At 35.4% G+C, this 27,218-nt stretch overlaps 2 protein-coding genes and 1 long non-coding RNA gene across 17 annotated transcripts in view; 1 reads left to right on the forward strand and 2 right to left on the reverse strand.

Moving 5' to 3' along the window:
* VCPKMT (valosin containing protein lysine methyltransferase) overlaps positions 1–7,887 on the reverse strand; it is a 44,528-nt gene extending 36,641 nt beyond the window's left edge. For 9 of the 12 annotated variants that reach the window (XR_013386183.1, XR_013386182.1, XR_013386181.1 and 6 more), the window contains exons 1-5: positions 7,526–7,860; positions 7,318–7,428; positions 7,082–7,154; positions 6,155–6,274; positions 4,848–4,952 (exon numbers count right to left, since the gene is read on the reverse strand). Coding sequence is in view for 1 of the 12 variants with exons in the window: in XM_077909229.1 (XP_077765355.1) it covers positions 2,633–2,647; positions 4,848–4,952; positions 6,155–6,274; positions 7,082–7,154; positions 7,318–7,428; positions 7,526–7,791 (690 nt within the window). In the remaining 11 variants the exon portion in view is untranslated. Of the gene's footprint in view, positions 1–1,357; positions 1,513–1,537; positions 2,648–4,847; positions 4,953–6,154; positions 6,275–7,081; positions 7,155–7,317; positions 7,429–7,525 lie in introns of those variants that run through there. The other 3 variants (XR_013386184.1, XM_077909229.1, XR_013386185.1) reach the window with 3 other exon arrangements.
* A 547-nt stretch (positions 7,888–8,434) lies between these two features.
* The window catches only part of SOS2 (SOS Ras/Rho guanine nucleotide exchange factor 2), an 80,717-nt gene continuing 61,933 nt past the window's right edge, over positions 8,435–27,218 (reverse strand). For 2 of the 3 annotated variants that reach the window (XM_077909226.1, XM_077909225.1), the window contains 7 exons: positions 25,736–25,853; positions 24,557–24,729; positions 21,747–21,863; positions 20,033–20,294; positions 19,454–19,495; positions 11,047–11,156; positions 8,435–10,156 (listed from right to left, as the gene is read on the reverse strand). In XM_077909226.1, coding sequence (XP_077765352.1) covers positions 9,647–10,156; positions 11,047–11,156; positions 19,454–19,495; positions 20,033–20,294; positions 21,747–21,863; positions 24,557–24,729; positions 25,736–25,853 — 1,332 coding nt within the window. In that variant the 3' untranslated portion in view covers positions 8,435–9,646. Of the gene's footprint in view, positions 10,157–11,045; positions 11,157–16,487; positions 16,525–19,453; positions 19,496–20,032; positions 20,295–21,746; positions 21,864–24,556; positions 24,730–25,735; positions 25,854–27,218 lie in introns of those variants that run through there. The other variant, XM_077909228.1, reaches the window with a different exon arrangement.
* The window catches only part of LOC144320556 (uncharacterized), a 56,369-nt gene continuing 47,301 nt past the window's right edge, over positions 18,151–27,218 (forward strand). For both annotated transcript variants that reach the window (XR_013386189.1, XR_013386188.1), the window contains exons 1-2: positions 18,151–18,328; positions 19,431–19,530. This is a non-coding gene — a long non-coding RNA (uncharacterized LOC144320556). The remainder of the gene's footprint in view (positions 18,329–19,430; positions 19,531–27,218) is intronic.

The raw sequence follows: 27,218 nt of genomic DNA on the forward strand, positions 1-27,218 counted from the left end.
GTGGTGTCACACCTCCCTCATCTACTGCACCTGCCTTTGAATTTCCCCATATTGCTGCCCGAGTCCTCTGACCTTCAACTCCTGTGTCAATACTCTGGCTGGCAGGACCCATCTTTCTCTCTCTGGGTGACAGTCCCCACCTCTCCCAATTTCATTCCCATGCTCTGAAATAAAAACACAGATATGCTATTCTGCTGGGTACATCCAACTAGGTGGAGGGACACCTGGGTGGCTCACTGGTTGAGTATCTGCCTTCAGCTCAGGTCATGATCCCAGGACACCCTGGGATTGAGTGCTGCATCAGGCTCCCCGCAGGGAGCCTACTTCTCCCTCTGCCTATACCTCTCTTTCTGTGTCTCTCAGGGATAAATAAAATTTTCGAAAAAAAAAAAAATCCAACTAGGTGGAGGAAATATTGGGTTCCCCTTCTTAGAAGAATCCAAATCTTGAATTGTTCTTTCACACCTCCCTTCTGTTTCTGAGTGCAGATGCCCCCTGTTCCCTCCCTCATAAGAGCCCAAAGGACTACCTACCTCCCATTCCTCAGCACTGTACTCCTCCAAAGAGACCTCTCCCAGACCTCTTTGGCTGTCTGTGAAATGGTGGTTCATGATAGGGCATGTTGCTTCAACTGGCAGCCTTCAGTAAGCCCCACAGTGCTCACTGATCCTAACTATAAGTGGTTCTCTGATCTCACAATGTGGAGACTTGGTAGCTTTTTCTAATTTGAGACTTGGTAATTTTTAATCTCTGCTTTGGCCTTATTCCAGAATAGGAAAAAAAAAAAATCCCATGATTTAATGTTACAAATTACTTAAATCTAGTCAGTAGCTTAGGTCATTTCTCCAGAACAGATGGCGATGAATGTATGCAAGTGACATATTAAGGAGGTGATAAATCAAGTAAGAGAGTGGGAATAGACAGGGAAGGGAAGCACACACAAGTATAGGGTAATTCTGGCAAAGCTCTAGAGACTGATCTCAACCCCACTCCTCCAGAGGATTTTGGAGTGTACGGCACACCTATGTAAAGAAAAAGGAGCTAGGCTTTCATATGGGAATGTCATGGGGCACTTCAGGCGGAAGACCCAGAGGTACTGAATATTAGAAGTACAGTAAAAAGAGGAGGAGGGTGAACAGGGATCTGAGCATTTGGGTGGACTACTTAGCTGGTCAATGTCAGACTTATTTTTTTAAGTTCCACAGCATTATGGAACAGGCTAGAAAGTAGTCATTTGTGCCAAGACTTAACTAGTAATTAACTGATGCTATCTGTAACTAACAAAGAATCGTATATTTAGTTTATACTGTTTGGCAAACAGCTTAATGAAATGCTAAGGGCAGCATGAACAACGTACTTTCCAAAAGAACAGCAAAACAAACTTTAAAGACTGAAGAAAGCCTGAAGGAAAGAATGGTTCTTCTGACTTGGATCTTCAATTTCTCTAAATAGGGCTGCTTTTGCTTTTTCTGGAAAGCCTGCTTTAGATGTTCATTTTCTTCAAAGCTATTTCTGAAACATTCACAAAATCACAGGATCTCAGAAACAATGTTTATTTTAATACATAAAATGTGCCACCTAGCACCAATGCCACAAGTACCAGAATTCTATTCAGTTAGTATTACTCTTCATAATTGGTATGACTGAAGTCTTAATAGACCAGTCTGCGAGCAACTGATTATCATGACATAAAACAGAAAATACACAGAATCAATTATCACTTGGTAAATGTATACAGCAATACATTTGTAGTTATTTTAAAATCTTTGTTTCATGTGAACAACGCCAGTGATTTCAGCCATTTTCCTGGAAGATATACATGAAGAAAAGTGCAAGAGCCATATAGGTGCACAAGCCTAAAACTGGACTTTTTATTATTGTTCCATTCTCCAATAAAAAAGTTTATAAAGATATCTCTTCCTCCCTCCTGATTTCTTACTTTCATTCCTACAACTCATTACAATATAATTTACTATCTGACTCACATAGACAAGAATGGTGGAGGAAAAGAATAAAACTTTGGCTAATGTAAGTATACAAAACAGTATATTCAGGTTTTCTTTTTTTTAAAGTAAAAGAACATTTAAATACAAAAGCTATCTTAATAATAGCAATAGAGTAGAAGATACATATGACAAAAACCACTGCATAATTAAAATAAAAACCAAACTTTAGATTTATCGATCTTATAGACAACTAAATTTTACTAGTTGCAACTTAAACAGAATTACATAGATGTCTCTTTAGAAACTGGACCAATTTATCTCTAGTTTTCTGAAAATAACGCCAAGTCAACCATGCCACTTCACTGTTTATTTTTGGCAGGCTTTTGGCAAACCTCAACACTTATTTTCATTTGAGGAGTGACTGATAAACAATGTTCTTTTAAGTGGAACTTGATGCTAAGCTAAAAGTAAACTAAGTTGGATTTCAAGCCCACTGGCAGGCAGGCAGTCAGTAATCATTTTTCAAATTGCAGGCAGCCCATGGTGGTTGTCAGTTATATATTGAATCTCTATGGACATGCTGGAAAAATCTGTGAACACAATCTTCCCATGCTGTATTCATATGCTCCATTCACATCTTTAGCTTACCCAGGTTGTTAGAGGCTTGGGTAAGATGGCTAAAGATTTCATGATGGAGATTTCTATAAGAAAAAAAAAATGGAACCTTTAAAGATTGATTTCTTAGGAAAAAATTAAGAATTTACTGGGTACTTGCTACTAAGTAATATGCCTAATAATGGCTAAATGCAATACAAATGAGTAACTGTACATAACTTTTAGAGATGGTTTTTTTGCTGATACCTAAAGCAAAGCAACCAAAGACAAATCAGATACACTAGACATCATCAAAATTAAAAAGCTTTGTGCTTCAAAGGACATACTATCAAGAAAAAAAAAAGAATAAAAGATAAACCACAGAATGGGACAAAGTATTTGGAAGTTACGTATCTGGTAAGGGTCTAGTATCCAGAATATATAAAGAATTGTTATAACTCAACAGAGTTGAGTAAGAAGACAACCCAATTTAAAAACAGGCAAAGTAAAAAAATTTTTAAAAAACAACAAAAAAAAACAGGCAAAGTATTTCTATAAAGATACACAAATTGCCAATAAATACATGAAAAGATATTGAACATTAATCACTTGAGAAATGAAAATAAAAACCATAATGAAATACTACTTCACATCTACTGAGATGGCTATAATCAAAAAGATAGATAATGACAAGCGTTGTGAAGCCGTGAAGAAATTAGAACCTTCAGCTGTTGCTGGTGAGAATGTAAAAATGGTACAGCAGCTATGAATTAGAGTTTGACAAATTCCCTGAAGTTAAACAGTTTCCATATGACCTAGTATTTCTACTCTAGGTATATACCCAAGAGATCTGAAAATACAAGTCACACAAAAATTCATAGCAGTATTATTCATTATCGCCAAAAAGTGAAAAACCACTGAAATGTCCATTGACTGATGAATGGATGGATAAGGTGTAGTATATCAAAAAAAATATTAAAACTGTATTTTACTTAAAAAACTATAAAAAGGAGTTAAGTGCTTATGATGTGTGCTACAACATGGATAAACCTTAAAAACACAGTGCTGACTGTAAGAAGCCAGATACAGGAAGCCACATAATGTGTGATTCCACTTCTAAGAAATGTTCAGAACAGGCAACTTCACAAAGAACAGATGGGTGGCTGCCACAGGCTATGGGGAGGCAGGACCAGGAAGTGACTGCTAATGAGTATAGGGTTTCTTTTTGGGGTGATAAAAAATATTTAGAATTAAAAAGTGGTGATGGTTGTGCAACACTGTGAATATATTAAAACCACTGAATTGTACATTTTAAAAGTGTTTATCAATTTTTAAAAAAAGAAGTGATTCTTTGAAAAAGAAAAAAGCCTTTACATTTTAGGAGACACAAAATCTTTATGCCTCATGAAAAATTCTACTTTTAAAACTACCCAGCAGTTTGAACTAAAACCAGATTCCTTAAGGCATAAAACATTTTTAAAATTTATCTTTGTATGTCTAGCACCATGCTAAATGAAAGTTAGTAGATCTGAATTGCTAATCTCACCACCTCACTTTCCTCATAGTTTTAACATCTAGCCTTGATCCCTCAAATTATAAGTAATTTGCTTTTGGCTAGAACTCACATAATCAAAAAACGTCATCACGAATAAATTCAATCAAAACAAAGATAAATAGTAACAAATGTGACTTACTAAATTTAGCATCCTTGATTCATAAATTAGATCATGTCCTTGTCTTATAGTAGTCACATATAAAAAAGGTGTTACATAATGGATGAGATATAATTCTTCCTTTCTACAGGTGCAAACTCAAGGCATACAGAGGCAACTTACATAGAATATAATTATTGTAACAGGTAATAAAGCAAGCAACAAAAAAGCGGGACATACATAAGCTCTGTGTAACTGAGTGCATTTTTATTTACTGGACAGATCTACCTTAATATACTTTATTTAAAAAAATTGAATGGTTGGACAAAGTTCACAAAAGTCAGAACTGGCATTTTTAAATCTCTGAGATTATCAGAAATGTAAAATAGCTAAGTTATTTGCCCAAGGTAATGCCCATCATAAAGCTCTATTATTTGCAGATGGGAAGGGGATCTTTATTAAAGAAGCCTGGTTTATTTTAGAGGAAGAATACAAGACCAGATAGATTAAGTGATCGAACGCTCAGAGTACCTGACTCTGGTGAGTCATCAAATGTTTCCCTACATAAAAATCAACACAATACTCCACACATTAGCCCAGAGACAATGCCCAGCTAATGAAATCTCAGAGGATAAAGAGCTGGGAATGTATTTACCGATTTTTTCTTTCTGATGTATAAAATATGAATATCCTCGCTTCGATATTCTTCATCGTGTTTCTCCAAAGGAATTTTTTCAAAGTCAAAGTCTAGCTGTAGGAGCTATAAATTTAAAAGAGATATACTTCAAATTCAAGAATAGGAAGTTTCCTGTGGGACAGAAGTCAGAACAACAGTCAACTTTGGAGGAGTACTGACTGGAAAAGGGCACATGGGAGCCTTCTGACGTCCTGAAAAATGTTCTATTTATGGAGGGTGGTTACTTGGGTGTATACATATGAAAAATCGAGTCAAGCACTTGATATATATGCATTTTACATGTGTTCTGACTCAATATAAACTGTTTAACAATATAGAATTTTCAATTATAGTCTCAAAAGTTCATTAACATTCTTTACTTTTAAGAAAAACATGAAAATTAAAAACCATTTTAGCACATATCTGAGGCAGAGTCAGGTATTTGCATTCTTATTCAAGCAAAGTAGTCTTTTCAGTGGATAAATTGCAGAGCTGTATAGATATACCCTCAAGAGGAATCACTCGTATTATGATGGATTTTTGCCATCAAAAGGGTTTTAGATGACCACTGGGGGAAGATGGATGAAAGAAACATGGGGCTCTATATACTAATTTGCAACTTCCTGTGAGTCTTTATTTAAAAAAAAAACAAAAACAAAAAACACAAAAACACCCCATCCCAAAACCAGAAAGTAAAAACATAATCACATATGTTTCTATGATGTACTTTCCAAAAGTAATACACACGTCATTAGTAAGTTCCCAAAAGCCAGCATCACGTTTAATAAAGAAACACTGAAGGATGCCTGGGTGGCTCAGTGGTTGAGCATTTGCCTTTGGCTCCCGTCATGACCCTGGGGTCCTGGCATTGAGTCTGAGTCTCGAATCAGGCTCCCCACAGGGAGCCTGCTTCTCCCTCTGCCTATGTCTCTGCCTCTCTCTCTGTGTCTCTCATGAATAAATAAAATCTTTAAAAAAGAAAAAATAACCCACTGAACACTTTCCCAGAAAGCACAAGGGTGTCACCATTATCATTTTAAATTGTTCTGTAGATACTATATCAACTAATTAGAAAAGAAAAAAGAAAGGATCAGAAAAGATGAAAAAGGTTGGTGGGGGGGCAGGATGGGGGAGCTTAATAGAATGCTGGGCAATAAAGGATTTTCTCCTTGGATTTAAGCAAGCAGAATGTGTTCTCCACTCAAAATTACCATAACATACTTGAGCACATAGTCATATAAAGCCTCGCTGAAGGGTTAGCACTACAAAACAGATCTAGTACTTACCTCAAAATATTTTTTCTCAATTTCTGGATTTTTTCCCATTGTTCGTTGTTCATAACAACATATAATACAAGTCTCAAATCCACTAAGATCTTTTAGAGTTTTCAACAACGGCTCCAAAGACTGTTCAAAAAGGAATATCACTTTTACTTAGGATTTTTAGAAATTTATATTTTTACTATAAAAAGGGGGTAGGGGAAATGGAGGGTAACTATAACTCCCCTCCATTTTATCTATTTTTGAATCAATCAACAAAGTACATGTGCTTAAAGCTCTGTAACTAATGATTGGTACTCTTAACTAATTAACCATTGTATCGATTTGTTTCCAGGTGACTACATTTTGGTATTCCCAGGGGAAAACAAATAGAATTATCTTCACTCTTAAAAAATTAATTTTATTTAATCTATTTTAACTTGGGATTTTACCGTACTTTACCATACAAAAGTGAATCTAACCCTAACTTGAACATGTTAGTTCAATGTTTTATTTTAAAAATGAGTGATGCCCACAATATACACAAACTGATATTTTAAAAAGTATCATTCTGAATCAATCTTGCCATAGAGCAATGAATTCTTTACGACGAAACTTAATTTTCAATGTCATGGTTAACACCTTCACCAAGAAGAGCTTAAAAAAACCTTAGCTTTTCATAACAGATCCAAATGACAAAACCTTTAAAAGAAGATTTTTACAGAAGCCTTTAGTAAAATGCTAAAAATGCAGGCAACACTTCTGTCAACATGTTTCACAGGTCTATATGTTTAACCTGAGTGTATGTAGTTGTTCCTGGTAAACTTTATGTTCCTTACTGTGTCATCAATTATAGGAAAACTATCCTGCATTCAGTGATGTTAAAGTGGGAAGAAATGTGCACTATGGAATCCACGAATTATAATACAACTTGTAAAGATAATGACTACTTACCTCTTCGTAGTATATGCAGTCGGCCATCAGTATGTAGTCTGGCGGAGAAGGAAAGTCTTCTATTTCTTCCCCCCTTGAAAATGCCAACAAATATTTTAACTGTTGCTTTAATAATTTATTGTTTTATAAAAAAAGTTCTGGAAAGTCCCCTTTGTATTAACTATGCTTTTAGCGAAACGCAATTTAAAGCAAACCACAAATCGTTATCTTAAAACAAGCTGAAAGGCCATACAAACCATTTCAGTACCTTGGCTTGAACAGAACCAGTGACAAGATGCTTGTTCATATTAATATTCATCTTCAGCAAGTCTTGCAATTCCTCCAGATCTGTGACCACCACATCGGCCCTATAAAATAACGTCGACTGAAGTGTAGGCACAAGCATGGTAAAGCAGGAATCCTGGTTTCCCAAACAAAGCGGCACCCCCTCCCGCCAGCTCTTACCCGAGAGTAGCAGCCATGAGCCCCACGGCCCCGGTGCCCGAGCCCAGCTCCAGCACCGACCGCCGGCTCAGAGCGTGGGGCCCATCGCCGGAAAACCCGGGCGTTTCCAGGTACTTAGAAAGAACGATGGCAGCGTCCCAAACAACGCAGCCCACGCCGCCGGAGCCATATTGCTGCAGTCGTAACACCGTGCCATCTCGCTTTTCCAAAACTCGAACAAAGTTCCGCAGCGGGTCCTCCACGGAGGACTCCACGGTAGCCGCCATCGCTGCCCGGCAACAAGATGCAGCGTGCGCAGTGACGTCACACCCACACGCGCCTCCCCACCGCGGGCCTGGACAGGGCCCGGCGCCTCCTAGTGGCGAAGTTGGCGCCATGACGCGTGCGCAAAGGCACAAAGCTGGGAAGGCAGCATTACCTGGGCGTGGTCGAGGGCCTAGCCGCCCGCTTCCCCAGAGTGTAGGTCCGCCTCACGCCTCTAAATTACAAGTGTGGCCTAACAAGCAGGCAGCTTAAATCACTTTTCCAGACAAAGCTGATATTGTAATCTGCTCTTTAAAAGCCAAAGGCAAACTCAAGAGTGTGTTTACCTGGAGACTAATTCATACGGTAGTTATTGGGCTTTAAATCCAGGCAGTTTCCAAGATCCTACCGAGAAGCAACAATCCTCTCTCATCAAGTTTCCTAGCATGCTCCTGATTTTCATCTGAATGCATAAAAATGGTTGCTGGAAGTTTGCTGATCGCGTTTTAACAGGGCAAAGTTATCCTTCTAAAATTTACATCATTTAAATTCTTTGGGATTATGTAATTTAAATTGCCCAAAATAATGACAATAATGTGGACATGTCTATGTATTTCCACAGAACTCAACAAGCTCTCCCCTTGTTACTTATAATGAAAACACGTATTTTAAAAATTAAGACTGGGGTGATTTATTAATCTTGTTAAGAACTCTGATACAAAGCACAGTTAAAAGGCCACAGACCAGTAAATAAACAACAACGTGGCTTTTGGCTATTTTACAACTGCTGCTACAGCACTATCAGCAAAACACGCTTTTTCATCACTTTGAACTCAGGAGTCCAAATGGCAAATAAAAGTTTTACTTCTCTGAATAAAAAGTTTAATAAAGCTTTAAGTATGTTTGCTGGTTTAAATGTTACCAATCTAAAAAAAAAGTATTTAAAAAAATTGTAGTTAACATGAGATTTATAGAGAAGGTTACTAGGATTTGAGGGCAAGGCAGTTGGTTCCTATGCCATAAGAAATTTTCCTCTGAATTTCTGAATTAGTAAAGTAGCAGATTGTATTATAGGCCTCGAGTCACTTAAATTTATATAGTAAGTTATTAGCATTCTTTAAATATACAATATAAACAAAACTGTACATACTTGGCATATTAATTAACTTTGTTTTCCAAAACAATAGGCAACTCATTAGCTAAAGACACCATAGTCTCCAAAAACAAAAGGCACATCTGAATGAGATACATGCCCTTTTTCCCTCCATGATTGGGTTAGGTAGTCTCTGTATACATTTTGACAAAATAATAAACAGTGCATCTATTATTTTCATTATATTTTTCATTTTTGTCTTCAGCAGCAAATTCTGGCATTTAAGACATGGCATTAAAGTTTAAGAACAGTGGGTGTTTTTCACAATTCCCCTAAATGTAAAAACTAGAAGATGGTCAAAGAGTTTTAAAAATCAGTAATACTGTACACCCCCTATATTTGTGTAAATTCACTGCCTTAAAAAGGCATCTATTACTCAAATTTGAAAAATTCCACAAATGCACTATCCCCTTTCAGTGCAATCAATGTTACTTTAAACCATATTTTAGCAGAGTCTACAGTGCAAATATAAATTCTTTATACTGGCCTTTTGGCAGCACTGAGGATCCAAGACAAGGCAATGCTACTGATCACCTGAGGATAATGATAAAGGACTTCTGTATTTTTATTTTTCCAATTTTTAAAAGCTTATTTGATCAGTAGCATTTTTGTAAGAGCATTATTCGTAAAAAGTACTAAAATACTATGCCTTTTTTGAATAAATTAAAAAAAAAAAAACCCTTTACAAATACCATTCCAGTGTCAATGACTACATATGGCTAAGGTCATTGAGGAGTTTCTGCATTTTCTAGTAAAGGCAGTCTGTATGACGGGGGGTGTGAAAGCTCCCGTTTATAAGTCTTTGGTGGCAGTTTTGGTAGGTGCGGGCTTGAGTTCTGCCTCGGTGGCACAGGGGGAGCTTGAGGATGAGCAAGGTTGTTGTGACTAGAACTGAGCAGGTAGCATCGACGTGGTACTCTTGGAGAGGGCGTGCTGGGAGGAGTATTTGGCGAATTTGGGCAGGTACTAACGTCTCTGAACCAGTCTGGATCTCTGTGCAGATGTCCTAGTGGAGGTGGCTGAAGATTAAATGGACAGTTTATAAAGTGTTCTGGAGGACGAAGGGGAACTGGCGGAGGGGTATCAGGAAGAGGATCTCTTGGTGGCGGTGGAGGTGGACTATGCAGAGGCCCATCAAATGCACCAGTAGGAGCAGGAACTCTAGGTTTTACCTTTGGAGGAGGAGGTTGTCTTGGTGGAATAGCAGGGGGGTCATCATCAGATTTCATATTTCCCTCAAAAAAAAAAAAATTAAATTATATTTCCATTCTCCTGAAAAATCTGTTAAGTTTTAAAACAATGAAAAATTCTTTTTTTTTTTTAAGAATGAAAAATTCTTATGTGTTCAGTTAAATCCAGAAGCTCCAAATAGGTTAATCTGACTTAAGCCAGATTTCTGAGTAAAATGCTCCCAGTTTAATTTGGGGCCCAGTTTAATATTTTTATATATGAGATGTTTTACTTGAAATTTTAGAACAAAAAGCCTCAGGGTATCTTGATTTATACACCTTTCAAAAATTTATGCATTTTAATTATAACAGGCAAGTGAGTGAAAGGAATACATAACTTTGTAGACATTAAAGTACATGATGTCAAGGGGACTCAATGTCCAGCTTCTGCTTTCTGGTCTTCTACTTTTACTTTCCCCAGGGAGGCTTACTGGGATGATTCTCAAAGTGTGATCCAGTAACTAGCAGCATCAGTACCAGTAGGGAACTTGTTAAAAAAAAGCGAATTCCTGGGTCCCACCCTAGACCTACTGAATCTGAAACTTGGCAATAGGGTTTTAACAAGCCTCCCAGGTGATTCTGTTTGAGAATCTGGTTTAAAGTTTGAAGAATGCTTTGACTATTAAAGTTTTTTTCCATTTCTACCAGAAAGTAAACATACTTCTGAGGATCTGTGAAAGTCTGCCCAACCTTTGTTGAAAAAAAAAAAAAAAATCAACGAGAATTAAGTGATTATTTCAAGTATTTTTTCAAATATAACAACTGAAGTGTTTAAAAACCCTAAAGGGTAGCCAATTATAATTGACAGACTTTTTATAAGAACAAGAACTATTTTGAAGATTCACAGCTTTGAGTAAGTTGAATAAGTTAAGGCAAACCTAAGTCTTATTGACTACCTTGGAATTTGAAGCATCATGATCAAACTTTTTTCGAGGAGGAAGAGGAGGAGGAATCAGTGGCTCTTCACTTAGTTTATGTAAACTACCACATGAACTGAAGAAAGACTCTGGGGGTAAAAAAGATTAGTTTAGCCACAATTCACAGTGCAATCATGAGACAAGACTTAATTTCAATCTGTGATCACTTCTGCTATAGCAAATGTCAGACTGTATTACAGTTAACTGTTGGTTTACCTATACTCTTCATTAAACTGTAAGCTTTTTGAGGGCAATGTGTATTTATTTTTGTATCCCTAAGCACTAGTACAGTGGTATTGCTTGGCATATGGCACATACTATAGCTATATGAAAACATGCAACTTAAATAAGATTAATAATGAGATTCTGCTCTCTGAAAAACCTTTTTAAGTCTAAAACAGACAAAACATATTTGTATAAACTGTAATAACTTCCAGAGAAAGATCATACATAATCAGAGACCTTGGGTTTTTGAGGCAGCTAGTATCAGATACATTTCTACACAGGTAATAAAACTTTTAAATAGGAGACCAAAAGGTAGGGCTGTATCAAATAACCCTTTCTCTTTGCAAGTTTTGCAATAATAAAGGACATGTTATATAACCACGTTACAGAGAATTTACAAAATAATATAGTATTCAGGGGTAAATTCTCTGCCAAACAGACACAGAATAAGAATTATTTTCATTTATTTTTGTTTCATATGATAAAAAAAAAATACCTGTAGTTAATGGACCAACTTTATTTGTTGACCAACACTTGTAACCATGTAACTTGTAACAACAGTAACCATGTCTTGTTTATCATTATAATAAGACTGGGTTCAAAGAAACTAGTTGGGAAAGTTGATGAGTTTAATTCTAAACACGCTGAGTATGAACGCCTTATGTGATATCCAAGTAAAGCAGCCAATCTCATTCCTCCATGTAAAAAACTGCTGTCCTGTTCATGTCACTCTGCAGTCACCATATGGGTCCTGTTAGCTCAGGGCATCAAAAGTAGAAAAAGGATTCCTATAGGGTGTTGGCAGATGGTGTGGGAGGTTAAGCAGAGAACCATCTGTTGTAGATATAGCCCTTTTGTCTGACCAGCATCTTTTGCCCTGTCTTTGGAAGCAAACCACTCCTGGTGATAGTGAATCTGTCCCATGTGGTTTAGTTGGCCAATTTGGCCCAGTGCACCCAACTTCAATCAGAGAAATAGCAAGTGCTGGTGAGGATGGTAGAGAATAGAGAACCCTCAGCACTGCTGGTGGAAATGTAAACTGGTGTACCCACTGTGGAAAACAATATGGAGACTCCTCAAAAAAATCAAAAAGAGAAATACCATATGATCTAGTAATTCCACTACTACTTACCCAAAGAAAAGTTAAACACTAATTGAAAAGATGTATGTACTCCTATGTTCACTACATGATTTACAATAGCCAAGAGATGTAAGCAACCCAAATGTCCACCAATAGATGGATAAAGAAGATATTATGGTGTGTGTGTGCGTGCGCGTGCACACACACACGCACACACACTGGATTATTCAGCCACACACACAAAAAAATGACACCTTGCCACTTGCAACTATATGGATGGGTACTAGGCTGAGTGATATAAATCAGACAGAAAAATACAAATACCATCTGATTTCACTTACATGTGAATGCTGAAAAACAAAGTAAAACAAAAGAAACAGACTCATAAATACAGATAACAAACTGGTGGCTGTCAGAGCAGAGGAGGATAAAGGGATGGGCAAATAGGTAAAGGAAATTAAGAGGCACAAACTTCCAGTTATAAAATAAGTAATTAGAGAAATAAAAAGTACAGCATAGGGAATATAGTCAATAATATTGTAAATAATATATGGTGACATGGTGACTATGCTTATGGTAAACATTGAGTAATGTAGAGAACTGTCAAATCACAATGTTGTACATCTAAAACTAATATAATATTGTATGTCAACTAGACTTCAATATAAGTATTTTTTTAAATTTATTTATTGGGGACACCTGGGTGGCTCAGTGGTTAAGCATCTGACTTTGGCTCAGGGTGTGATCCTGGGGTCCCTGGATCAAGCCCTGTGTGGGGCTCCCCACAGGAAGCCTGCTTCTCCCTCTGCCTTTATCTCTGCCTCTGTGTCACTCATGAATAAATAAATAAAATCTCAAAAAAATATATTTATTTTTTTAAAGTAAGCTCTATGCCCAACATGGGGCTTGAACTCATGACCCTAAGATCAAGAGATGCATGCTCTAACCACCAAGTCAGCCAGCTGCCCTAATAATAAATGCTTTTTATAAAGCAAAAAAGAAAAAAAAAAAAAAGAAATGGGCATTGGCCTCATTCTTCACCTTAACATGATCAGATTTTTATATACCTTCCTTTTCATGTATACAGCCCTGTGCTTCGAGAAAGCTGACCTTATCTCATAGCTCCAGAGATGGGGCCTAATTAGACCAAGTCAATCAAAGTAATCCATTCCTTTAGCCAGAGTGACTGATTTAGCTGTAGGCATGTGACCTAGTTCAGACTAGTGAAATGTGAAAGATTTGCTAGCAGCTACTAAAAAAAAGTCCACTGTCCTTCTGGAAAAGCATTCCGCCAGACTGTCTCTATGCTTCTCTCTTTACTTCTTACCTGACTGAACAAAGAAGCACATGACCATTATTGTTCCTGCCACCACTTATAAGACCTTGACGGAAAACAGTCTTACGTACAGTTGATAATTTGGACAAAATAACGAGTTGAAAAGAGACCTGGTCTCTGATAACATCGTTGAGCCACTGACTCAACAAGTCTTTATTTCCTTTTAATTTTTTAGATATTTTATTTATTTATTCATGAGAGACACACAGAGAAAGGCAGAGACATAGGCAGAGGTAGAAGCAGGCTTCCTGCAGAGAGCCTAATGCGGGATTTGATCCCAGGATCATGACCTGAGCCAAAGGCCGATGCTCAACCACTGAGCCACCCAGGTGCCCCTGACTCAACAAGTCTTAAAGCAGTCTTCCTCTAGACTTCCAATTATGTGAGTTAGAATGCTTTCTTATTGTTTAAGTCAGACTTAGATGGGTTTTCTCTTCCCTTACAGAAATACACACTCATGGAAGCAGAAAATATCTGAATGATGATGGAAAAGCTGTAAGAGTTTTTGATTATGGGTCTAACTCTACAGTCAGACCACTTGACCGCTATGTTATATCTCTCCATAGCAGGCACTCAATAACCCTTGATAAAGTGTTCACACAATTTTATTTTCTATCAAGAGCACTTATCTACAAGATGAATTTTTGTGTGCACTTTAAATAGCTTCAGTGTTCCAAACTAATAAATGTAGAATAATTTATTAAGTGATTTCTGTAATATTAGTTAGCTATGTAAGTTACTTCTAATTTTTTGACATCCGTCCATCCATTTATTCAACAAATACTGCATACTTGCCACAGTGTCACGTGCTATTCTAAACACTATAGCAATATAGTAGTTAAAAACAACAGCCAAAAATTCATGTCCTTATGGAGCTTATATTCTAGGTTGGGGAGAGAGAATGGATTTGATAATTAAGTAAAAGTATTATGGCTATAAATTAGAATATTAGGTAGGGAAGGTGGATAGGAATAGATAGGAGATTTTAAATAAGGTGACTAGGAGAGACCTCCCTTAAGTGATACTAGGCAAGGGAGCCTACAATGAGGCCAAATAGGTGAAAAACATTCCAAGCAGAAGGAATGACAAAAGCAGAAGTTTTGATGTGGTAATGTGTCTACTGTGTGCAGGAGGCAGAGTAGCTGGAGCAGAATAAGTAATGGGAGAGAACAGTAGATGATAAAGTCTGACATCAATAGAGGCTAAAATACACAGAACCTTCTGGGCCCTTTATTTATTTTTTTGTTTTTATTTTTTAAAAAGATTTTATTTATTTATTCATGAGAGAGACACACACAGAGAGAGAGAGAGAGAGAGAGAGAGAGGCAGAGACACAGGCAGAGGGAGAAGCAGGCTCCATGCAGGGAGCCCGACGTGGGACTCAATCCCGGGTCTCCAGGATCATGCCCTGGGCCGAAGGCAGGCGCTAAATCGCTATGTGGAAAACAGACTGTGGGGAAGGTGGGAAGTTAGGATGCTACTATAATAAACCACTTAAGAGATTATGGTGGTTTGGATCTCAAGGTGATAGCAATGGAGATGGTGAAAAATAGATTCTGAATGTATTTTGAGGGTCAACAAGATTTGTTGATGAATCACATATGGAGTATGAGAAAAAGAGAGAAATAAAATATAACTCTAATATTTTTAGCCTAAGCAATTAGATACAGTTTAGAACTGGGATCAGGAGGCAGTAGGAAGAACAACTTTGGAGGGAATGAAAACAAGTTCAGTTTTGGAGAGGTTAAGTTTGAGATTCTTATTAGGTATCTAAATGGAGATGTTGAATAGGTCACTGAGCATACAAGTCAAAGGTGAAGAGAGAGGTTCTATGTAGAGAAAAAAAATTGGGGAATTATTATATAGATGATATAAGACTGAATGGGCCAACTGAGTGAATGAGAAGGGGTCCAGGGACTGAATCTTGCAGCCTTCCAATCTTTATAGATTGGGATATAAAGAGAAATAGGCAAGAGAGACTAGGGAGCTGAAAGTACACTTAAGAAAACCAAGAGTGTGGGATGAACAATGTGATCTTCATGTATATGACTTCTTCCCCAAATTGGTATTTTGTATAAATGAAGGCAGAAACTTGTCTTTTTTGTTTGCCACCGAATCTATAGTACCTAGGAAGGTAGCTGGTACAATGCAAATATTCAATTTCTTACTGAATAAGTCCAAAGGGTATGAATATTTTTATGGTTTGACACGTTTACAAATTTCCTTCCAAAAGGGTCATACTAATATACTAATTTACAAGGGATAAGTAATGTATGAGAATAACTTTTAACATAGGCTTGCTCATACTTTGATGTGAACTGTCTATCAATGTCCATTGTTAATGGAGTCTTGGTGTTTTTCCCATTGTATGTGAGCAGTTTTCATACATACTATGTTCTTTCTTTCAGGATTTAGGAAAGTCAGAATTTTATGCAGTTACTCTCAACATTTTCCATTACATTTCAAAATGAACTTTTCTTTACCATATGGAAAACATATTTTACTACCATCTAAAATAATGTCTAGAACTCCTGGGTCTAAAATTGCTTGGTGTTATCATTGTGTCCCCCCAAAAGATATTCTGAAGGGCTAACCCCCAGGGACTGTGAATGTGACCCTTATTTAGAAATAGGGTCTTTATAGATATGTAATCAAGTTAGGATGAAAGTGGACCATAGTCCCGTATGATTGATGTCTTTAGAGGGAGAGGAGAAGGGACAAAGAAACACAGGGAAAAGACGGCCATCTGACAACAGAGGTAGAGACTGAAATACGTACCTAAAGGATGTCGAGGACTGTCAGCAATGGCCAGAAGCTAGAAGAGGCAAAGAAAGATTCTCTCTTACATGCTTCAAGAGGGAGCAAGGCCCTGCCAATACCTTGATTTTGGGATTTATGGTCTCCAGAACTGTGCTCTTTTAAGCCGCTCAGTCTGTGGTACTTTGTTAGAGCAGCACTAGACAAAACATAGTAAATTCATTTCCATTTTTTACTATTGCCATAGTAAAAAACAACAACAACAACAAAAAACAGAACAAGGAAAATAAGAAACATACAAACTTCAGTGAAGCCAGGAAAGATCTGAATCCTGAAGCTTCAATACATAAAGGTAGACTACAGTGTATATGAAGGAAACAAATGGAGAAGGATGAAACCCAAATGTTTATATAGTGATATTGACAAACAGCACTTAATGTGTCCCCATAGAATGAAGGGGGGATTAGGAGTTATAGCATTTGGTATAATGGAAGACATGAGTATGAAAACAGAAGACTTGATTAAATCTATATAATGAGCAATTAAAACTCTGTCGGAGACTGGGGGGTGGTTATTTTCTGGTAAATCTAAACATCAGACTGGGGCCACTAGACTGTGCTGAAAGCACAGATTATCACACTAAATGTTCAGACCCCCTAGACAGAAGATTCAACAGATCTTTCCTTGGAAAAATTAAACAGTCCTAGAAAAGAGGCCTCACAGATTTTGATATTTGGAGATTTCCCAAGTAAAAAACTTCTCATCACTATATTACTCTACAGTGAAACCTACAAGTCAACAAGCTCTGCCCATGGATATATATATACCATTTCCTATCAGTTTATACTGCCTCCCTCTAAAATGCTCTAAAATGTGGAAAGGTAAGGATACCACACAAGAAAGGAAAGCCTCCGATATGAAAGACAAGAGACTAAACTAATAGATGAAACTCAGAAAGGAAATAATACCAGAAATAAATCTTTTTCAAAACATCATAATATCCTATGGAAGATAAGACAGTGAATCCATGAAACCAGAATAACAGGATAATATAAAAAATGGCATGAACAGAGGTAACTAGAGAGAATTTCTTGGAAATTCAAAATCATGATAGATAAAAAAACAAAACAAAACAAACAAACAAACAAAAAAAACCCCAGAACAGTTGGAAGATGAAGTGAGCAAATCTTGCAGAAAACAGAACAAGAAAACAAAGAGATGGAGAAGAAGAGATAAAAGACATGAAAATTGGAGGTTCAATCTAGGATGTAAAATATAAAAAAGGAGCTCCAAAAATGGAGTCAGAGAACACGTTTGGGGGGGAAATTATACACAAAACAATTTAAGGATCACTTTCTAGAAATTAAAGACGTGAATCTCTAAATTTAAAGGGCTTAATAAGTAGACAGCAGAATTAAAGAAAAAAAATGACCCATATTAAAGCAGATCACTGTGAATGTACAGATCATCAAGAATAGAGAGAAGATTCTAAAAGTTTCTTGGATATATTGTGGCAGAAACTTCTATCTCCCAGTGTACCTTTCCTTTTCTTCCTTTTATTAATAGGATCCCATGTATGTTAGCAAGACAAAAGGCTGCCTAGCTCAGACATCTCTTAGTATCCTTTGTAGTTAAGTTTTGACCAATGGAATGAGAGCAGGAGTAATGTGAAGGAATTTCTAGGATGACAACAAAAGAAAGTTCTAGGATGGCAGCTGGGTGAGAGGCCAAGAAAGTAACCAGTCCAAACTGGAGCAGAACAAAAGGGCACCAGGAAGGAGGTTTCCAAGTTAAACGGCAAAACGAAAATCCTGACAACTGTTCTTGGTGGTCTGCCTTATGGAAAACTGTGCTGAGAAAGGGTATGAGAAGACTGAGCAATAGATGTTTAAAAAACCAATCAACAAACAAAAAAAACCCCAAGCATTAATGAATTTATCATTAACTTTGTGAAACAGAGCTATACAAGAAAGGAAGCATAATTGTAGTATTCACTTCCTGATTTAATAGTGAATAGTATTTTCCCCCAAATGTGACAAGTATATTAGCCAGAATAAAGGGCAAAATTCTCATCTATTGTAATAGGAAATCATGACAAAATATCTAAAACTAATGATTCAAAAAAGAAAAATATGAAAACACCATTTAATGTGAAAGTGTCGCTGGAGAACAAGAAAAGAAGTGGGGTGCCACAGGGTAGTGAACTGCTATTAATTTCATTTTCAATGTTTAGCACTATTTGCCTTTTAAACTGTATACATATATCATTTTGATAAAAATTTAAAAATTAAAATGTAAGATTATAAACATTTAAAAGACTAACCTTACTTTTCTCATAAGAAAGGGACCTTCTTGCTACTAAATTATATACATTTTAGTATGATAGAAGCAGAAGTCCTCCAGATCGGGAGAATTATTCCTGAAACTACTCTGTCCTCCTTGGGTTGTTTTAAACAAATGCCCATAGAAAGAAAGGTGATAGCATTTATGTCATAAATTATGAAATAACTGAGAATGGCAGAATAGTGTTTTACTTAAAGTAACTGCCTTAATTAAATAAGATCATATGAAAAAACAAGTGATTAAGGGCTTGTCTGGGAATCTCATAAACACTTAAGTATATTATCCACCTGGGAAAATGAGTTGGGATGGGAAAGAAGAGAGGCAACTGGTATGAAGTCACTGTTCATTCTGTGCCAAGTAATATGCTAGGGGCTCTACATCGTTATCTCATTTGATCCTTAACTGAGTTGGAGGTGCTAAATAATTTGTTAAGGTCACACAACTCCTAAACCATAGGTAGGTTGTAAAATGATGAAAATGAACTATTGTAAAGTTTAAATAGTACCCAATTGTAAGCAAATAACTTATTTATAAGAATTTCATTCATTTAAAAAATATTTTAATGTTGCTAAAACCCAAATACTCATGTCCAAATTTAAACAACTTGTTTGGTTTCATTAGAATCAATTCAAATCCTTACTTACTTGAATGCGGCAAGAGGACTGGAGCAAAGATGCTATTGCTGCCTATTGGAATGAGAAAAATTAATTTGAAAAGAAAGGTAATATGTATGGTTTTATTTTTAAAATATTTTTGCATAAAATAACAAATATAATAACACAAAGAGTACAGAATTTTATCCTCTATTGACATGTTAGTCTTAAAAGAAATGAACCTGGAATGTTGCCTTTGTAGCTGGCATGTTTTTCCTTTCTTAGCATAAGTAGTTCCCTATCACAGTTTTTTTTAAGTTTCCTTCATAAAACTTATCTGTGTGTTCTCTTATTCTCTATCGCTCCCTATGGAGCTGTAGTGGGGCCCAAAAGGTACTAAATATATCTTTGTTTAATGAATTAGAAAATACTATGCATAAACAATGCATAAATGATGCTTTAGTCCCCTGTGTTAATTATTATTTTCACATTTAAATGCCACTTTCCACACTAGCATAGTGTGCAAAGGATTCTATGGTTCCCTAATCAAAATGATGAGAAGAATTATCTGAAACATAACATTCCTCTTTTTATGGTTTACATCGTAAATGATTTACATCAAATACATACCACAGGAACTGTTGAGATCCACATCTAAAAACACACTAAGGTCTGAAGAAGCAGATACTGGTGGAGTAGATGGTGTATTTGGAGAGGTTGGTGCTGACACAGTTGATTCAAGATCAGTTTCAGCAATCCGACTAAAGCTTATTTTATATGGTTCTCTTTCTAACGGCATTGGATGACCTCGTAAAGTGCCTGAGGTAGAGCCATGTCGGCCTGTATTCGGCCGTATTCCAGGAGATTTTAAAGAGAAAGTTGATTTCCTAGGCTAGGAAAAGCAAACATAACTACCATTACTAATGTGCACATACTTTATTTTTGTGGCTTAACTCTACCTTATTAATTCTTAGCATATTGTTAAAAGAGTACAATAAAATCCCAATCTGCAAAACAGCCTGTAATATTCTAGTAGAATACTTGGGGATTTGATTGGCTTAATTTTAAGAGGGACCTGAATACAAGTAAACCTCTTTTCATTCTGCAGAAATAAAATTCTTGAAACTCTGTGTGAAAACTTGTTCCTCCCCAAACACTTAAACCTAAATTTCTTCAAATCATTGATATCAATTTTACATGTATTTACTGTAGACATAATACATGCAATATATGTTAGGTGCATCAGGAAAAAAAAAAAAAAAAAAAAAGAGCATTTTTTTTCTTTCTAACAGTAAATGACCAACCTCCATTAACAGCACTTTCAAGTTTTTGGAGAAAATGGTCTCTCACCCTCCACCCCCCTTTTTAAACTCTCACAGTAGTAACCTAATGAAAAAACATGGACTCAGATTTAGATAACTTGAGTTAAAATCTCAAGTGTGCTGATATCTAGCTTCGCAGCCTTAAAAAATTTATTTAATAACTTCGAGCCTCAGTTTCTATGTTTGTAAAATGAGAATAAGATCTATATCATACAACTCTTGTGGAGATAACATGAAACTATCCAGCTTACTGCTTGGCCCAATGTAGGTATGTTGTAAGTATTTTTAAAGGTTTTATTATTTTTTATTATTTATTTGAGAGACAGAGAGTGTGAGAGATCATGAGCAGAGGGGAAGGGCAAAGGGAGAAGCAGACTCCCTCCTCCTCAGCAGGGAGCCTGATACAGAACTCAATCCCAGGACCCTGGGATCATGACCCTCATGAGCTGAGGCAGACGCTTAACCACCTGAGCCACCCAGGCATCTTTATAGGTGTTTTTCATTCCTTCCACATCTTGCTTTCTGTTCAACTACTTAGAATTGGTCTTCTACTACTTCTGTTGCCACTGGAAACCCAAGAATAACTAGGACCTGTAGCAGCAAATTTTAGTGTGAAGTTCATTCTAGTGGCAACCACAGACTATGGCGCTCTAATGATAGGCCAGGCCAGAAGAACCATGATACATACACTTGCTTACTCCTTTTCCTGGTCTTTTCATTTCCTATTCCATTCCCTGGTCATTTACAGCTCTCATTTTCTGAGAACATTCCCTCTTATACCAGGAAGGCTTAAAAGCTGACAGATAAATAAATCCTACTAAGATAAAGGTTAATCCAGATTTTATCAAAAAGCTAACATTGCTTCCTATAGTACCTACCACTTTAGAAATAGTATAGTACTGCAAAACAAAGGACTGAAAAAGTTATTTGAATAAATCAGAATTTTAATAGTAATACGTTATTAAACAATGAAGATAATATTGTTTTAACACACAATTTTTCCAAAATTGTACTGAACTTACAAATCGAGGTGGCTGTTTGCAGTTTCGGGGCTCAATTTCTAGTGACTTGTTGAACAAATAATCTGTAAACTCCTTTTCAGAAGCATTTCCCATGGGGTTAAGGTTTTCAAAGAATCTCTGGAATTAAACAAATTTTCCTAAGTATATGTTTTAGATCTTACTGGAATATGTATTTCAGCAGTTTAAAACAAAAAAAAAAATATATTAACAAGTTAAAGGACTGTAATATCTGAGAGTTCATAAGAATTGTTGATTCTAATCTCTCTACTTTCAAATAAAATTGTACAATTTCTATGGGAGTTGTATATTCTAGTCTTCATTTTCTATTAAAAAGATGGACAGATTTTCATTTGTTACCATCTTAATGGTTCAATATCCCTCAATATTATCCCTAGTCATTATAGCAAGATGATTATCACCAGTAAACTTATCAAAAGTGTTGATAGTTTAACAGAATTATGGTTATAATTCACAATGAGACTTTTTTAAAAAAAAGATTTTATTTTTAAGTAATTTTTACACCCAACGTAGGGCTCGAACTTACAACCCTGAGATCAAGAGTCACATGTTCCATCAACTGAGAAAGCCAAGTGTCCACAATGACACTTTTTTTTTTGACACTTTTGATAATCAGAAAAAAAACAGAGATAAGCTGGATTAAGTTCTAGTCAGAAGTAATTTCGAGAACAATTATAAATCTATCTGTGATAGCCTCTAGTAAAATAACCCTTCTGTTTCAAGAAAAAGAAATTTTCTAACCTTGTATTTAAGTTTTTAGATTGAAAATTTAGATGATTTAGCAAAGGATAAAAAGTAATATAAATAGTAATCTCACCAACCAGAGATCTGTTACCATTTTACTCTTACAGAGTATCATTCCAATGTTTCTACTGTGTGAATATATGTATATATACAAATATTCGTTTTGTTTTTTCTTTTATTTTGCAAAATTGGGCCCACACCAGTTGTTTTTTAACCTTTTTTTAGTTTATGTTCAATATTTTCCCATGTGGTTTACTTATTTTACAAATACAAACTTTAGCTCTACAGTCTTTAATCATATGGATTTTCCAGAATTTATTTCACCAATCTCCACAGTGGTGCTTTCTAATTCTTTGTATTACAATAATAATTATATTTATTAACTTCTAGTGCATAAATTTTTCTGTACATTTTGATGATTTCCTCAGAAAAATTCTTTAGAAGCAAATTATTGGATTTAACTTTATTTAATTTTGAAGAGGTTCATAAGTATATATAAAAATAAGTACTGGGTTTTCACTTTAACGGTGGGCAAAATGAGCTATAGATTTTCTGATAAAAAATTCTCCCACTTTTCAGGCATTCTGCCAATGTCAAGAAAATTGTATTAGCTCTTTAACATTGAAACAACTTGTTCTTATATTCAAGTTAGCTGTTCATATTAAATCATATGAGCCAAGAGTAATTTAAAGACTTACAAAGTTCTAATAGCAGTGTTCTTGATTTTCTCATCCTTTACTTTTTAATACAATTCATTAGCTTGATTAACTATGGCCTGATAAGTGAATGTCCCCATACCTCCATAAAGAATGCTTTAAATGATGGCGGAAGTCTAGACCAGATCATAAAAACCTAATGGAGTTACTGAGATATGAATGTTAAAAGTACTATTTCAAAAATAAATAAATAAATAAATAAATAAATAAATAAATAAATAAAGTGCTATTTCAAATATACCCATCTATAATTTAACATGATTTTTCTGGGAAAATATATTATAAACTCCGCATCACAGAGGGTTGGCCCCATGATGAGGGAAGAGAATGACATATAGGACGACCAGCAGCTTGTCACCATTTTCTTTAGAGTAGGTAACTGTCTACATTTTCATCATGGTACACTTTAGGTCATTCTTTCTTAGGGCTTTAGAGTATTTTGTTTTAAACTGGGAACAAAGAATAGTTACCATCTTACAATTTAGGAGGGTGAGAGTCAGAGTGGCCATTTTCACTTACTATGCCTGACCTGCAGACTAAGTCTGAAAGTTGAGCACAATTTTTAATGTGACAGGTGAACTGATAAGTTATATGTTCTGAATTTCAAATAAGTATAACACAATTCACTTGACATACATAGTATCATAATTTACTATGATTTTGAAGGTATCCGACATTTTATAGTACCACAGAATCAATGTTATAAACTATTGCTCAAAATAGAATATCAGGTAGAGTGTTTAAAAAGAAATCATTTTTTGCTCTATCAAACTGACCTCCTCCTCTATTTAAACCCAGTTTTCTTATGAAGAAATTAATTATTTAATATTAGATTGGCACATGTAAAATATCTAAAATGGGTATCAACCAATGACAGTACTAGCAGTGGATTTTCTTTTTACTACATGGACAGAGAGTTTCATTCCATTTCATCATTCATTTTTTGAATCATCATTCAGTTTTATTATTGAAAGTATTACTTGAACCAGATGCATGAAGAAGCAATGCTCTCAAGAAAAAGTACCTAATAATATGTATTTTTTAAGATATTATTTTTAAGTAATCTCTACACCCAACATGGGGCTCAAACTTACAACCCTGAGATCAAGAGTTATCTGCTCTACTGAATGAGCCAGCCAGGTACCCCAGCACCTAGAAATATTCATAACTGTAGATTATTAGCACAGAATACCTAATATTTACCACTTCTATCTAATGATTAATTATTAACTTACTATATTATTTTTATAGTAAAATAAGTAGCATAATGTGTGGTTATGATATTTCTTACAGATTGCAGAGGATTTTAAGATAAGCAAAGAAAATATTTACCCTCATTTCTGGTTCTATCCGTAAACAGTAAGGTTGATTCTGATACTGCTGAATTTCTCCAGTAATTTCAGCTACTTTCCTCCTCTTACTGAAATTGATTAAATCTTTCCCTTTCTTTTTTAAAAAATCATTATTCCCTTCTTCAGTTTTCAGAATATTTGTTAAATATATTCCTAGTAAAAAAGAGTATTTGAAGAAAAGTTATAAAATTTGTTACTTAATCAATCATTTGAAAAAACAATTGATCTACTAAAGTTGAAAGACATCCTATAATCCAGCAATTCTACCCCTATAATGTTGGTAAGACTCTGATAGGCTTATTAATTAATTTTACATTAGGAATTTTTTAACATGTAAAGAATTTAAAATAAAAAGAAAATTAGGGTTTAGGAAAGGCTTAATTTATTCCTTAGACTAACAGCTTAATATAACAGGAAGGATTCATTCACAAAATCGGTGTTAAATCTGTTCTAACCATTTTAATATTTGATTATAAATATTTAATGCCAATGAACTTAAATAATGATCAATAAATTAATTTTAAACCAATTCTGGTGATAAGATTATAGATCTATAAACTAATTCTGTTTTTCCAAAGCCCACCATTTAGATAGAAAAAGAATTATTCCTCACTCTGGGACAGTAAGAAAGTTTTTAGCTCCTTTCTCATACATAATTATGGATTCATTTAAATCAATGGCTCAACTGGGGGCAATTTTGTCCCCTAAGGACTATTTGTGATCGTCTGGAGACATTTTTTATTAACACAGCCAGTGCTGCTCTTTGTGTGCGTGCATGTATGTGTGTGTGTGTATACACAGGCATGCATGTTTGAACGTTCAAAATTCCTATGTTGAAATCCTAATGCCCAATGTGGTATTAGAGATGGGACCTTTGGGAGGTGCTTGAATCCTGAGAGTAGAGCCCTCATGAATGGGATTAGTACTCTTCTAGAAAGACCTCACAGAGCTCCTTACAACAACACTTTAATTATCATAACCTCTATTTTAAAGATAAGGAAATAGAGACCTTAAAGTTTTATTTATCAATATAAACAGCTAATAAAAGTAGATATGTTCAGATATAAAAATCACGACAATTTGCTTTTAAAGGCTGGTCTCTTTTGGCTACAACAAACTATCTCAAAATATAAATATAAATCCATATTCAGTAACTTACCAAAAAAAGGCACACAAGGTGGATTGATTGACTTAAGTTTTACTAGGTATTTTTTAAAGTGATCTTGACTTAATTCCACAGCTTCATCCAAAATTCTCCTTTTTCTTTCCTGCAATGCCTTTAAAATATATAAATTGAGTGTAATTTGTTTTTTACAATTCAATCATATTTTATGAACACAAAGCTTGGAATTTTATAAAATTTTGCACGTATCCAAAAAACAATTTTTATTTTTAAACTTTTTTTTTTTTTAATTTTTATTTATTTATGATAGTCACACACAGAGAGAGAGAGAGAGAGGCAGAGACACAGGCAGAGGGAGAAGCAGGCTCCATGCACCGGGAGCCCGACGTGGGATTCGATCCCGGGTCTCCAGGATCACGCCCTGGGCCAAAGGCAGGCGCCAAACCACTGCGCCACCCAGGGATCCCCCAAAAAACAATTTTTAAAATTAAAGATGAGAAGTATTTCTTCCAGCACCTGCCTGAAATAATTTCTCATATCTATAAATATAAAACTAAAAACTTAGTTTTTTCTAATATAAATTAGAAGATTAAGCAATAAAAAATTCTTCCTTAGGACCTTATTAGTTATAAATCTGATTAGCCAGCATTTCAAATTACAGTTTATAGGAGAGGATAGAATCCTGAAGCATTCAAATATTTTTCTACTGAGAGGCCTTTTGGGGATAAGTGTAAGGTTTTGGTGAGGAGGAGATGGCTGGGGGAGGGAGAGAAAATTGAACAAAAGTTTAGTAAACCAAGTAAGCAAAGATATTTCTTTTATATTTCATTGTTACATTTTTTTGTTACAAATTAATTATTTTTAACTTGGTAAGTACATACAGATACACACACACACACACACACACACACACAGGCACACACAAATCCACAGCAAGCATTACACTTAATGGAAAACTGTCCACTGTATTTCCTTTAACTTAAGGAAAAAGCAAAAGTGATTACATCCTAACTTCTATTCAGTATTCTACATCAGTCCTAACACGGCATGAATGAGAAAAATAAAGAAAATGAAAGAAAAATTGTCAGTATTCACAGAGGATATAATAGTCTGTGAAAAAAAAAATCTACATATGGAGTGCTAATGAAAGAATTTAGCACTGTTGCTGGATATAAACCGACCAACAGGCAAAAAATCAACTGTATTTCTAGGTATCATCATCAATAAAGATAAAACAAGATCTTAAAAAATATTCTAATATAAATCTAACCAAAGAGGTAGAAGATCATCAAGAAAACCGTAACACTCTATTAAATGAATAAACAAATGGAAAGATATACATGTTCATGGTTTGGAAGACTCACTGTAAAATTGTCAGTTGTTCACCAGCTGAACCAATACAATTTATAAAACCAAAGCAATTTCTATCAAACTTTCAATAAATATATGGAAGCAACTGGCTAACCATATGGAACAAAATATGAAATTAGACTCCAACCTCACCCCATGCTCAAAACTT

This window comes from Canis aureus, chromosome 9 (genome assembly GCF_053574225.1).
Source record: "Canis aureus isolate CA01 chromosome 9, VMU_Caureus_v.1.0, whole genome shotgun sequence".
Lineage (NCBI taxonomy): Eukaryota > Metazoa > Chordata > Mammalia > Carnivora > Canidae > Canis > Canis aureus.